Source organism: Corylus avellana, chromosome 9 (genome assembly GCF_965113065.1).
Source record: "Corylus avellana chromosome 9, dhCorAvel1.hap1.2, whole genome shotgun sequence".
NCBI lineage: Eukaryota > Viridiplantae > Streptophyta > Magnoliopsida > Fagales > Betulaceae > Corylus > Corylus avellana.
The window spans coordinates 323,178-337,325 of record NC_142498.1 but is presented as its reverse complement, the minus strand read 5'-3'; the positions used below and the strand labels follow the sequence as shown (position 1 = coordinate 337,325).

Sequence of the window (14,148 nt, the reverse complement as noted above, 5' to 3'; positions counted from 1 at the left end):
TCGAAATAAAATCGTTTTTGGAGGGGATTTTCAGCCACCATCTATTATCTTGGAAATGACAACAGTCCAGATGAATCACTTCAACAAGGCAGAACAAGGGAGAAGGGTGGGGGTCCCTAAACCACCATCAGGTCCTGGAGGTCTAGTTTGGAAGCTGCCAGAAACAGGAATCATTAAGCTCAACTGGGACGCGGCGCTAGATGATAGAAGTCAAAGAATGGGGTTCTGAATTATTGCAAGGGACCACGAAGCAAAGGTGGTTGCTGCCATGAGTGGGTCTAGACCTAACATCACAAGCCCTTCTGTAGCTGAAGCATTGGGGGCGTGGAAGACGGTGGATTTGTGTCACCAACTAGGCTTTTCCAAGATCATTCTTGAGGGCGATGCATTGGAGGTGCTTAATGCTCTGAAGAATTAAGGGCTGTGTTGGTATAGCTATGGAACGATGGTTAACGACACCAAGGCTTTGTTATCTACAATTATAGAATGGAAGGTGAGTCATACTAGGAGGGTAGGGAATGTGGCGGCTCATGAGCTTGCCAAGTTGGGGTTAGGTAGCACGGTTGACCACTTGTGGAGGGAGAGTTATTCTTCATGCATCCATGATGTTGTATTGGCTGATCTTCGTTTGATGTGATCTATAATATCGGAGTCTCAATTCAAAAAAAAAATATATATATATATATATATATATACTATAAAGATGAAAATACTATATCTTTAATTCAAATCAATCTCTTAGACTTTTGCATTCATTTTAACCTAACACTCACGGCCGACCATTGAACCTCTCACTCACCTTCGAGCCCCCAACACCGGAATCTATAAAACCAACTAAGATGCTAGCTCCGGTGGTTTCGTCAAGAAAAAAAAAAAAATATATATATATATATATATATATATATATATATATATATATATATAGTGTGAGTGATTATATTATTTTGTTGACATTTCAAGCTTAAATGTTTGTTTCATATTTGATGGTGCAAAATACCTAATTTACACCACAACCTGATTTAAGTTATTTTCGTAAGGAATACTAGAAATCTGACTAAAATAACTAAAAACACATCAATTTTATATATGCTTCAAGATTTGTCCATGTTAAAAGGTATATTAAAAAAATTAATATGAAATTATATTATAAGAGTCGAACTTTAAGAAAATTTGAGATGGGGGTCCCTCCTCCCCCCTTCTCCCATCTTCTTTCCGCCCCGCCCCCTTTTTATTTTTTAATTTCTTTTTTTAATTTTTTTTTTTTACCAATCCAGTTGCTCTAGCCATTCCTTTACTTATGTTGCGCTGGCTCCGTCCGCTCTCCGCCGTGTTGCACCGCTCTTCGCCTCCCCAGAATTTGTTGAGCTTTAAATTTAGTTTTTCAAAACTAGATATAGTCTCCTCTACTGGTTTCCCTTAGCCACACGCCGGCTCACCGTGCTCCTCGGCTGCTCATCAACACAAAACAGCTCCATCTCGTCCACCATGCACAGGCCAGTACGCTTCGCCTCAGTTGTTGTAGCTGTTTCCGAGTTTTTATTGTATTTTTGGTTTTTTTTTTTTTTTTTTAATAAGGGTTTGACTTCTCCTTAGATCTGTTTTTACGAGCGATTTTTGAATCGATAAGAATTAGTTTCGGTGTGAGGGTTTTGCTCTTATGACTGGGAAAATAAAAGTTGAAATATGGGCTACGTATGTATTAGATTGAATCTGCTTGGAGCAGATCTGTTCTATAACTGAAGTTTGGATATGGATTAGCGGATGTTAAAGTCATAGATATGACTTGATTGTAAGATTTTTATATTTGGTTCTATGACGATATAATCTCATAGCCTTAGCTATGATTTATCAGAACTTTATGCTCTCTGATATAATGACTTTATGCTTTTAATTTTTCTCAATGAATGAATATGAAAAATTCCTAAAAAAAAAAAAATTGAGATAAAAGTCTCATCAACCCAATCCTGATGGGTGGCTGAAAAAAGGCCACCGTATTTGGGTTTCACCGTTTTCAAATGGCAGACTCATATCAGCTTTGTCATTAACGTCGTACAGGCTTGCACATGGGCTTCCTGGGCCGAGCTGCACAGTACCACGCAGGGAATTTTTTATAAGGATTTTAAATTTAAGTATTTTTTATAAGGATTTTCTTCAAATTAATAACAAAAATAACATAAAATATTATTATATCATTCTAACTATAAAAAATTAAGAAAAAAAAAAAGGTCGGTGAACCACCCCCAACAGAGGGTGGTCACGACTCACGACTCAGGAGCCACATCTCTGATTTTTTTATAATTTTTTTGAATGAAAAGGATATAGTAACATTTTAATGTAATTTTTGCTATTTATTTTAAGAAAAAATGGCTAAAGGTCTTAGATTTAAAATATTTGGAAATTAAGGTATTAAATTGACAAAGCAAAAATCACAGAAACAAAAAGGTATGCTTGGCTTGCTTTATAGCTGACTATAAAATAACAATGTGAAGGAAAATTAGGAGTAAAGGCAACATCTTAACTAACAACATTAAATATTGTTTCTACTTTGTTGGCTATTAATTGTGTTTAAATATAAACAAAATAGTATGATCCAACTATGAAGGCAGATGGGTTTTGTTTTGTTTTTATAATTAATTTAATTCAAATAGTTAATATTTGCTAATCGGCATGGAAACCATGAAAGCAGACGCGGTTATGGAAAAAGATGTGAATTAGTAATGCCAATTAATGAAAGAGTGAAGATAGAATTAATGATGGAATTATATTGTTAACGTCAAAGAGTGTTAACAGGATGAAATAGGATCTTCTCCAATTCATAATAGACTAAAGGGTATCTAGTTTATAGCTGAATTTTTTTTAGAAATACTAGAACCACAAATGGTTCTACTAATGAAAAATAATAATAAAATATTATTTAAGATAAAAATAAATAAAAAAATCAAATAATAAAAAAATAAGGGTGGATGACCACCCATTTTGGTTATAAGGGTGGCTAATCACCCATTTTGGCTATAGGGGTAGCCAGACCACCCCATTTTAGCTGGGAGTGGCTTTAGAGCCACCCCAATGGCCGGCTAAGGGTGGCCAAACCAACCCCATGGCCCACACTGGAGGGGGGTGGGGGTCCGGCCACTCCCAACAGTGAAACAATTTTATTTTATTTTATTTTTTCGTTTAGCCTCTGGAGGTAGCCAGACTATCCCATCCAAAAGCAGCCTATATATGTTTGCCATATATATAGTTGCAACTAGTTATTGATTTCTTTCATTGAACAACGGGATCTCCACTCGCAATGCTTCAATTTTCTATGCCCAGTTAAAATATTCATTCTGACCAGACCCACGAATTAAGAAGGGAATTAAAACAAAGTTATATTATATGTTAAACCTAAGACTTTTTAGTTTCCACACGCTATTTTGAGGCAAGGCTTTTGAGTAATATAGCTATTGGAAGACTGAAACTACACCAAACTCAACTACTAACTAGTCTTTAGTCCTTCCACGATGGACCAAGTTTGTGTTCGGTTCTAGTTAAAATTCGAGTACAATAATACCCTTATCCTATTACAATGTAGAAATTAAAGCTCGACGCGTTCGAACCACGAACAAGTAAAGCCCTCACTTATATATACTCACATATCTCTGCCTTATTACACAATACAATTAGGCAAGAACATTGCACCAATCTCTAACCAACTTATTAATGTGGGCATGTGAGCACTTAATATGAATATATAAATGAGTTCCTCACATCATCAACGGCCACCATTGACCGATCGATACATTCCAAGACGGTTATTATTTCACAAAATACAAAAGCTTTTTCAAAAATAAATAAGAAAACAAACTGCAATTTCTATAAAAGAAATGAAAAATCCAGAAAGTTCGACGAAGCACGAGAGGACACGGAAAAAACAACGTAGAAAGAGAGATAACACGTTGGCATGATGTGATGTGCCAGCCAAGAAGCTCTCCTCCTATTCAACTCACTCGCTTTGGAATTCTAATTCATTAATCTCTCCCTCCTACTCACTGACTCACTGACAAATCTATATTTTCAATATTGCCACTTTTTAAGTCGATTTTTAAATCCTTCCCAACAATAAATAATTAAATAAACTCATCATTAAAATTAATATTATGTGACCCCAAGCATTTTCCTTGTTGTTAAGAATAATGTTATCATTTAGCTTTTAAAATTATTATTGAATTAAAATATAATAATGATATATCTTAAATTCAATATTAATTTTAAAAGTCATATAAAATTTGAACAGATAAAAAAAAAAAAAAAACTCTTACAAATAGTTTTATAACACACAAGTGAGGTAGTGGCGTGGAGTGTAGTATTATTGTGAAGAATTGAAAGGTGGGTATCGTTGAGACTTGAACTGAGCTTCTTTGAAGTTGCCAATTATGTCAATGTTAGATGGTTTATATATGTGTAGATAAATGAGATTGGGATCTGCCACCGACTGCTTCGAAGTTCAAACTCTAATTAATACTTTTTAAATAAATAAATAAATAAACAAAGAAATGTCAAGATCTTAAGATTCGTGACGTGGAACTTTCTTTTTCTGGTTTAGAAATGGATGGCAGCCTGAAGGGTAACGGAAATTAGTAGGAGGAGGGGGGGCCGGGGTACCCCACCGCCCATTTCTCTCTCATTATGCCTCAACAATTACCAACTTCCGCTTCCGCTTCCGCCGCTGTTTTTCCTTTTTTGGTCTCTCTTTTATCAACTTCTCCCCAGTCAAGACCGCTTCTTCCGGTGATGGGTAATATTGTATCATCCATCCTCTTTTGGTCAAGGGAGAAAATAGGACAAAAAACAAAAAACAAAGTGATGACAATATTCGAATGCACCCAGCTCAAGCTTTCCCTTTTCCAAAAGACCCAAACAACCCTATCTCTAATTTCATTTTTCAATTCCACTAAATCACAGACTCCTCCAAATGCACAAAATATAATATGATCAGTTTACTAATTTCATTATTAAAAAAAGAAAAAAAAAGAAAAAAAAAAAAAGAAGAGTAGATTTTACGGTCACTCCCTTAATTAAATAAAGCAATTTCTTGGAGACAGTTAATTAAAAAAATAAAATAAAATAAAAATCCCGCGTATATATTTATATTACAGTGGATACACTCTGTTTGTCAGAAAGTCCAAGAACACGTCCCTTGTTTCTTTATTATCTCTCATATTCCGATCTGGCCGTCCTTTAACGCGTTCACGCGTAGAGTTGTCGTTTCTTTGCGGGGCTATATATAACCCGCATTCCCCTCCCCTCCATTAGCAGGTGCAGCAAAGTGAAAATCCTTCCCATTTTGTTTTTCCTCATCTGCATCTGTTCCTTCCTTCCTCTCCAATCCAAACTCCTACATCCTTTTTTTTCTTTTTTTACCCAAATTATACAACAAAATTCTCTTATTAAAGAAAAGAAAAGAAAAGAAAGATAGTACAAATTATATATCCCCATTTTCAAAATAAAATGCCTTCATTGCAGGAAGAACTGTTCCCGTCAACGCCGGGGAAGTTCAAGATCGAGCGGTCCAACGCCATGAACCGCCAGTTCCACCGATGTTTCGCTTCCACCAGTACTATGTTCTTGTGGGCGCTATTCTTGATCGCCCTCACGGCCTCGTATTTGAGTTTCCAGAGTTTCGTCGATTCCGGTAGCCGGTACTTGTCGGCCTCCTGGGGCGGCATCCAGTGGGAGAAGCAGGTTCGCTCTTCCGCCCAGATCCACCGATCCGGCGGCATGTCCGTCCTGGTTACCGGTGCTGCTGGTTTCGTCGGGTCGCACGTGTCGCTCGCGTTGAAAAAGCGCGGGGACGGCGTCGTTGGGCTCGACATCTTCAACAACTACTACGACCCGTCGTTGAAGAAGGCCCGCAAGTCCCTTCTGAGCAATAACGGGATCTTCGTTGTCGAAGGCGACGTGAACGACGCGAGGCTGGTGGGCAAGCTCTTCGACGTGGTGGCCTTCACCCACGTGATGCACTTGGCGGCTCAGGCGGGTGTCAGGTACGCCATGGAAAACCCCCAATCGTACGTACACAGCAACATAGCAGCACTCGTCACGCTCCTCGAGGCCTGCAAGACGGCGAACCCTCAGCCGGCGATCGTCTGGGCTTCGTCAAGCTCCGTATACGGCCTCAACGAGAACGTACCCTTTTCGGAGTTGGATCGGACAGACCAGCCCGCCAGTCTCTACGCTGCCACCAAGAAAGCCGGCGAGGAAATCACCCACACGTATAACCACATTTACGGCCTCTCGATTACCGGTTTGAGATTTTTCACCGTGTACGGTCCCTGGGGGAGACCCGACATGGCGTACTTCTCTTTCACCCGGAACATTCTTCAGGGCAAACCGATTACGATATACCGGGGCAAGAACCGGGTCGACTTGGCCCGAGACTTTACCTTCATCGATGATATTGTGAAGGGTTGTTTGGGGTCATTGGACACGGCCGGAAAGAGTACCGGGTCGGGTGGGAGGAAACGGGGGCCCGCCCCGTACCGGATATTCAATCTGGGCAACACGTCGCCGGTGACCGTACCGACGCTTGTGAGCATCCTAGAGAAGCATTTAAAGAAGAAGGCGAAGAGGAACTACGTGGACATGCCCGGAAACGGTGACGTCCCCTACACGCACGCGAACATCAGCTTGGCCCGAAGAGAACTCGGGTACAAGCCGACGACCGATTTGCAAACCGGGTTGAAGAAGTTTGTTAGGTGGTACCTCTCGTATTACGGCTACAATAACGGCAAGCCTGTAAATTAATTTCTATTCCTTTAATTTTTTTTTTCCCTTTTTTTGTTATTTTATAGGATTTTCATTCCCAGAAAAAGAAAAAAAAAATGGGAAAAGAAAACCTGGTAATTCAAGGAAAAAAGAAAAGAAAGACACAATATTCTTTACTTTTAGTTTGGGGAGATTGAGTTAAAGTTATTAGTATTTAGTAGTGGAAAAGGACTCGCCCTCCCTTCTTGTTAGTTAGTTTATTTTTGTATAAAGGAAAAGTTTGGTATTTATTTTGGTAAAATATTTTTTAATTTTAATTTCACATAATCGAATTGTCCTTTTGTGCTCGCTCTTTAGAAATTTGATAGGAGACAGCTAAGAGAGGGATACTGGGGATTAGGGACAGCTGGGACAGCCGTGATATACGGGTAGCCTGTGATAATAAGGACCCAAAAAGATCGCACGGCAAACATTGGATTCGTCGAAGTGGCCAAGTAGATCCAGCTGTAAAGTATAAAACACGCACTGTAGCACGAGTTTTTTTTAACTTTAGTTGCCGACAAAGATGATTGGGGGGGTAATGGATCGCCGCCTATTGTAAGATATTTACGAGATCGTTCACATTAGCTTTTGTTTTGTTTAGGGTAAATATTAAAATAGATTTGGACATTAGTGGGATTAGAATGAAGGAGGAGGGCAATAATTGATTTGGATTTGTAAATTACTAAATTTGATTTAAACTAACAATGATTAATTTTCAGCTTTATTTGGAAGCAAAGTTGGAAGAAGAATCCAATAAAAAAGATTACATCTCCACCGACAGCTAGTAGTTGTGGGTGGCCACGTTAATTGAATAACATGTGCATTTGTTTGTTTGTTTGTTAGTTAATTATCGAAGATGCACGCAGCAGGTAGTGACTCATAATTGTTAAGTTATTATCAAATATGAGTTTGGCTGGACCCTGGAGAGATCTTTTTGGTCTTCCTGGTACAACATGTGGAATAATCAGGTTGCTGTTGTGGAATAACATAATTTAGATGTTGTAGACATTGCTGAGAATGTAATGTACAGATTGGATGATGGTGAATTTGAGCTAATGAGGACTGTGGTAATAGAAAATATATATATAAAGGTTAACAGGGATGCTGTTGCGGGATTGAAATTGTCATTAGAGACCATGAAGGAGGGGTTTCGGCAGCCATGCGTGCGTCCAAACCATACATAACTGACCCAACAGTTGCTGAGGCTTTGCTGGCTGCTATGCTTGACTGAGTTTCGGGGCTATATAGTGGCGGAGCCACGTTAGGCATTGGGGGTGCCGCTTTTTCAACAAAAAAAAAAAAAAATTGCTGTTTTCCTAGCCAAATTAGAAAAATTAGCTTTTGGGACTGGTGAGAGAGTGAAATTTCAAGATAAAACTTTGGAGAAAGAAATCAAAATGGATGCAGTTCTTACTGACTATGAGTGTCCTTGTGGCTGCCCAAGGAGATGAAGACAAGAAGGCGTTGCTGGAGCAATTGGCTGAAGTCTTGTGCTGTTGGAGGAAGCCTTTGTGAAGCGTAGCAAGGGAAGGGTTTTCTTTAGTGGAGATCGAATTGGGTTCCTAGATATTGCTTTTAAGTTCAAAAAAAAAAAAAAAAAATTCATAAATCGTCAGAGTTTAAAACTATTAATTTATTCTTCAAAAGGAAAGAAGCCAACATTTCAAAAAGTAGTACACCCATCTTAAATCTCTAAAAGACTTTTAAAGTGTAGTTCTAGACACTTTTTTTTTTTTTTTTTTTTTGGTATTTCCGTCTTTTTGATATAGTGCCAACATACTACATTTCTAATATATTAATTTGGGCACATATTTATGAACTTTTATAAATATTTTTTTGTGATGTATATATTATGTAAATTACCAAATTTTTAGAGTGAAAAAAATTTTTTAAGAAGCAAAAAAAAAAAATTTAGCGGCACCCCCAATATGAATTGCCTAGCTCCGCCACTGGGGCTATAGATGTTAAACTACTATTTGTTTCAAAAGCTTAAGTTGATAGGAAGAAGTAAATTTAATCACTTAATTATTAAATTAACAACATAAAATTATACTTTGAAGGTCTAAATAGTGCAGATAGAAATTAAAAACAAAACAAAGAATAGGAGTGTGGTAAGTCAATCCTGATAGAAGGTTATTAAATCGAAAATTGGCTTGCAAAGAGGGTGTCCAATAACTTATAAACCCATAATTAAGATTGTACATAAATCATTTGGCATTCTAGGATCGTAACACAAACGCTACTTCCCACTATTAGAACAACAATATGTTGTTAATGAAAGTGAAAGATTTTCAGAGGAAGCTGATGTTATTAGAAGCATAATAATAATAATAATAGTAGATGTTGCGAATTCTGCAATCTTTACATGAAATCAATTCCTCACTTCCTGCCTTCTTTTCTCCTTTGAATACATGCTAGGAACAATATTTGATTAAAACAAGCCTGCGTTGTTGGATACAAACAATGTTAGGGTCATTCTAGTGGACTCTATGTCTGGTGTTTGTTCTTCTGGGCTGGAGTGGGAGCCAGATTGGGCCAATTATTATACATAATTAATAATTGAGAAAAAAGCAAATTCAGTCATTGTGGTTTACATGATTTGCAATTAACTTCTTGTGGTATCAAAATGAACTCAAAGGTCATTGAGGTATGCTAAAAAAATAATTTAGTCCCTACAGTCAAATTCTGTTCACTGACTTAATAGATTCTAATAGAGTAAAACATTAGAGCCAATATAATTGTGATACTCGTCTTATTTAAGTCAGTGTCATATTAAGAGAATTTATTAAAGTAGTGGATGAAATTTGATTATAGAGACTAAATTATATTTTTGGCATACATCAGGGACCTTTGAGTTCATTTTGATATCATAAGGAGTTAATTGTAAATCAGGTAAACCATAAAGACTAATTTTGCATTTTTCCCTTAATAATTTAATTATTTCTTCAATTCTTTTTTTTTTTTTTTTTTTCCTTCGATAAAGGTAGTACTTTCATTAATAATCAGTTCTTAAAAATAGAACGTTCAAGAACCAAGAGGTTCTGAATACATGTTGGTGGGTCAACTACCCACATCTCGTCCAAAACCTGGTTTTTTACCCTTTTCGCAAGCTCATGGGCTGGGCGATTTTCCTCCCTACTGGTAAACGCATTCTTCCATTGGGAGAACTTCTGCAGCTGGATGCATAGGTCCTAGATAAGCGGGCTCCTCCTACTCCCATTCTTCTCCCCAGAATTTATCGCATCAACCACACTTTCGCATCCCCCACAAGCAGCACCCTGTCAACACCCCAAGCTCGACAAGTTTGAGTGGCTACAATGGCTGCCATGGCTTCCGCATCTACAGGGCTGAGGTACCCCATCCGTGCGATGCATTTGGAGATTATCATATGCCCTGTATGGCCCCGCAACAGTATTCCCATACCTATACGTCCCCTTTCCTTGTTGAGAGCAGCATCCCAATTCACCAGGACCCATCCAGTAGTTGGTGCTACCCATCTGACTGGTCTTGTTGCAATCCCATCCGAAGCCTTCCTCTCATGGGCGTGTTGGTAGTCCAGAAGTGCCTTCTTCGTGCGTATAACCAACTCCCTCAGGGAAGAGAAAAAACCTCCATGTACCACCTCATTCCGTTGTAACCATATCCTCCTAGCCACCCCCACAAAAAATCGCATTTCATCCCTGTCACATAGATTGAACATACTTTCCACGACCTGAATGAATTCGGGACCTTTAAAGGATCTTTTCTGAAAAATCTGTAGCCCTTCGCACCACACGTCCATGGCTGATGGACATTGCCTTAGAATATGTAATGTTGTCTCAGCCCCTAAACCACAAATGGGACACGTCAGATCATCTATAATTTTCCTCCTGTGCAGATTTTCTCTAGTAGGTAAGATGTCATGGCAAACCTTTCATAGAAAATTGTTCTCTATATTCGGCACCGACAGTTTCCATAGCAACCTCCACAGCTCACAGCTAGGATTCCACGATGAACACTCTGCTTGATCCTTCTCTTCCACCTCTTTTTGCATGTGGTATGCACTCCTAATCGAGAAATCACCCTTAGCTGTGCCCCTCCACAATAAAATATCCTCCTGGTTTGAACTGCTAATGGGAATGGAAAGAATGAGCTTCACTTCAGCCGGGGAGAAAATCTGTTCAAGCAAGCTATGGTTCCACCACCTTGTATCTCTATCTATGAGCTTACTCACCGTTGCCGATGATGCTAGCACCGCTTAGAGCGAATGAACCCTGTAAGTGGTGTTAGGAAATTAATCCTATATCCCAAGACTTGTGAGATGGAAAAAATAAGAAGAATGTGGAATAACAAAGATAAACAATCACACACGACACAAAGATTTAAGTGGTTCGGCTTAACAAGCCTACATCCACAGGCGGAGACGACCCGGAGAAAATCCACTGTCAAAAGATAAAGTACAAAAATAGTAGAGAGAAAAACACTCAGATCCCAAAGCCCCAATACACCCAAATCTCACTATCACAAGAGAGAGATTATTCACAAAATAGAATGCAAAAGACAGATGTACAAACTCTTCTTTTGCTAGAACAAATGGCGTTGATCTTTATTTTCTTCTCTCACTCTGCAACACCTTTTTCTTCTAATCACTTGTTTTTGGCTCCTCCAAAAACCACTAAGAAGAAAACACCACACTTGGCTTTTCTAATTCCCTTGTGCGGTACCCCCTTGTGCTTGTTGCCCTTGTACTCGCCTGATATCCCTATCTCACGTTTTGTCCCACACTGTTTTGGCATACCAAAACACAAGCAAATATTACCTTTCTTTTTTGCTCTACACTTTGCCATACAGCACCATGCCATTATATATTGGGCAAAGACTCCAACTCCAAGTCAGAATAGTACTCCTTATACAAGTTAGAGAAGTACTCCAAAACCTCCTAGGGCAAGGACTCAAAGTCAGTGTGTAAATGACACCACATAAGGAATCCAACTAGGAAAAGTATTCCTAGGCTGAATAGCAACTTGCAATGGGCCCCACGTGTATTGACTTGTCTTAATTCAAGTCACAAATATCAACAATCTCCCACTTGACTTGAATTCCATCAAGTCTAACAAAATGTGTCTCCTCCGGATGTCTCCGCCTAAGCCCCTAAGGGCAATTACACTACACAAGTGTCACTCAAGTCCAAGCACCTCTTGAACTTGAGTATAGAACCTGGTTTAGACATAACAACATTCTTTTCTACCAGTCCCATAGACCATACAACTTTTTTTGATGACTCTTTCTTCCTGTAGGCCTATCTGCACTCTTTAGCCTTCTTTCCCTTGGGTAATTCTATCGATTCCCAAGCTTTAACTCTCCATAGTAACTACACCTCTTTCGGCATACCATCTTGAATAGACAATGGATCTTCACTACTAGCTGTCAGAGCAAATAAAACCATATCCTCAAAGTCATACGTCTCTGATGCCTTTTGATCACGTTTCTCTTTGCCTCTTGCTAAAGAATAACATTCTTCCCGGTGTTGTAAGTCTCTTGAAGATTCTCTGTCATCACATTCATCCGTGAATGAATACTGTTCATCAAGTTCCACCTCCACGAATTGCTTCTCTTTCTGCACTGTACTTTTAGAAAGATCATCTAAGCTAACAAACTTAGACTTCTTCGGTTCTTGCTCTGTAACATCAGGTTCTGCACTTGACCTATCCTTGTACATAGCACACTCATTAAAAGTCACATTCCGACTTCTAATGATTTTCTGATTTTGATCATCCCAAAATCGATAACCTAAGGACTCATCTCTATATCCAATGAAGAAACACTTACTAAATTTACCATCTAGTTTACTCATAGCATCAAACTCAACATGGACATACGAAGCACAACCAAAAAGTTTCAAATGTGAAAGATTAACCTCTTTTCTACTCTAGACTTCTTCTCGTAGTTTATGGCTTAGGGGAACGGAAGGCCCCCTATTTATCAGGTATGCAGCAGTGCTCACTGCATCAGCCCAGAAAGTCTTTGGTAACCCAGCATGCAATCTCATACTCCTGGCACGCTCATTAAGAGTCTTATTCATGCACTCAGCCACGCCATTCTGCTGCAGCGTTCCCTGGATAGTTTTCTCCATTCTAATCTCATTCACTGTGCAAAACTGTTTGAACCCTTATCTTCGTATTCTCCTCCATTGTTTGATCTTAAACGCTTGAGCTTCAAGCCTGTTTCAGTCTCAACCATGGCCTTCCATTTTTTAAAAGTCTCAAATATATCAGATTTACTTTTTAAGAAATAAATTCATACCTTCCTGTTTGAGTCATCAATAAATGTGATGTAATACTGCGAGCCTCCAAGAGATGTCATTAGTGCGGGACCCCACAAATTCATGTGTACTAGCTCCAGCTTTCCAAGCTTAGGTGCTTTGCCAACTTCCGCGAAACTCACCTTCTTCTGCTTCCCTAGGATGCAGCCTTCACACAAATCAGACTTAACTGACTTCAACTCCTGTAGTTTCCCCTTTGACATAAGTTCGTTCATCTCTTTCTCGCTCATGTGCCCAAGCCTTAGGTGCCATAATTTTGAATCAACACTCGTATCTGCAATAGCAACTGTATCTTTATTGTTCGTAGTCATATAGAGAGAACCCGTCTTATGACCACGAGCCAAAATCCTAGCTCCCTTGCTGACCTTCCACTTTCCACCATGGAAATGAATTGAATGCCCTTCCTCATCAAGCTATCCCACTAAAATCATATTCTTCTTCAGTTCTAGAACATGCATGACCTTCTGTAGCTTCTATACCGAGTCACTATGAACTCTAATGCGAACATTGCCTAGGCCCACAACATCTAGCGTCGTTCCGTCAGCCAAGTACATCTTCCCGAAATCTCCACCAACATAGTTCTCGAGAATTTCACGGATCGTTGTCGTATGAAAAGATACTCTTGAGTCTAAGACCAAGAATCAAGGGGACTGTCAACAGAGAGAAGTAAGGCATCATATACTTCTTCTATTACTACGTTTGTATAATCATTCTCAATCTCCTTCCGTAGTTCCATGCAATTCTTCTTGTAGTGGCCAGTCTTGCCACAATTCTAATACTCAGGTTGTTGTCCGAATCTGGTTTTGCTTCTCCCTTTTCTGGAATTTGATCTACCTTGACCAGAGTTTGTATCTTGTCCTCTGCCCCGAGTCTCGAGGTTTAAGGCAGCACCAGAACAAGAGGCTTCACCCGCATCTCTTCTGCAAACCTCTTCACTGAGAATCAAATCTCTGATGTCTTCATAGCTCAGTTTACTCTTTCCTATAAAGTTACTCACAACCATCCTCACTGCTTCCTAGCTATTTGGCAAAGATGCCAAGACGATCAACGCTTGAACA

General features: G+C 39.1%; 2 protein-coding genes across 2 annotated transcripts; one reads left to right on the top strand and one right to left on the bottom strand.

Moving 5' to 3' along the window:
* The first annotated feature begins 5,155 nt into the window (after window positions 1-5,155).
* On the top strand, window positions 5,156-7,511 carry GAE1 (UDP-D-glucuronate 4-epimerase 1). The gene has a single exon (XM_059605148.2). The coding sequence runs from the start codon at window positions 5,491-5,493 to the stop codon at window positions 6,784-6,786; it is 1,296 nt and encodes a 431-aa protein (XP_059461131.1). The 5' UTR covers window positions 5,156-5,490; the 3' UTR covers window positions 6,787-7,511.
* A 2,513-nt stretch (window positions 7,512-10,024) lies between these two features.
* On the bottom strand, window positions 10,025-10,570 carry LOC148583532 (uncharacterized). Its single transcript, XM_088510420.1, has one exon. It carries the CDS (start codon window positions 10,568-10,570, stop codon window positions 10,025-10,027), a length of 546 nt encoding a protein of 181 aa, XP_088366546.1.
* Between the last annotated feature and the right edge of the window lie 3,578 nt (window positions 10,571-14,148).

Bases quoted from the DNA above. Each gene is read 5' to 3' on its own strand.
- GAE1 (XM_059605148.2), top strand. From the start codon at position 5,491: ATGCCTTCATTGCAGGAAGAACTGTTCCCGTCAACGCCGGGGAAGTTC.
- LOC148583532 (XM_088510420.1), bottom strand. From the start codon at position 10,570: ATGGACGTGTGGTGCGAAGGGCTACAGATTTTTCAGAAAAGATCCTTT.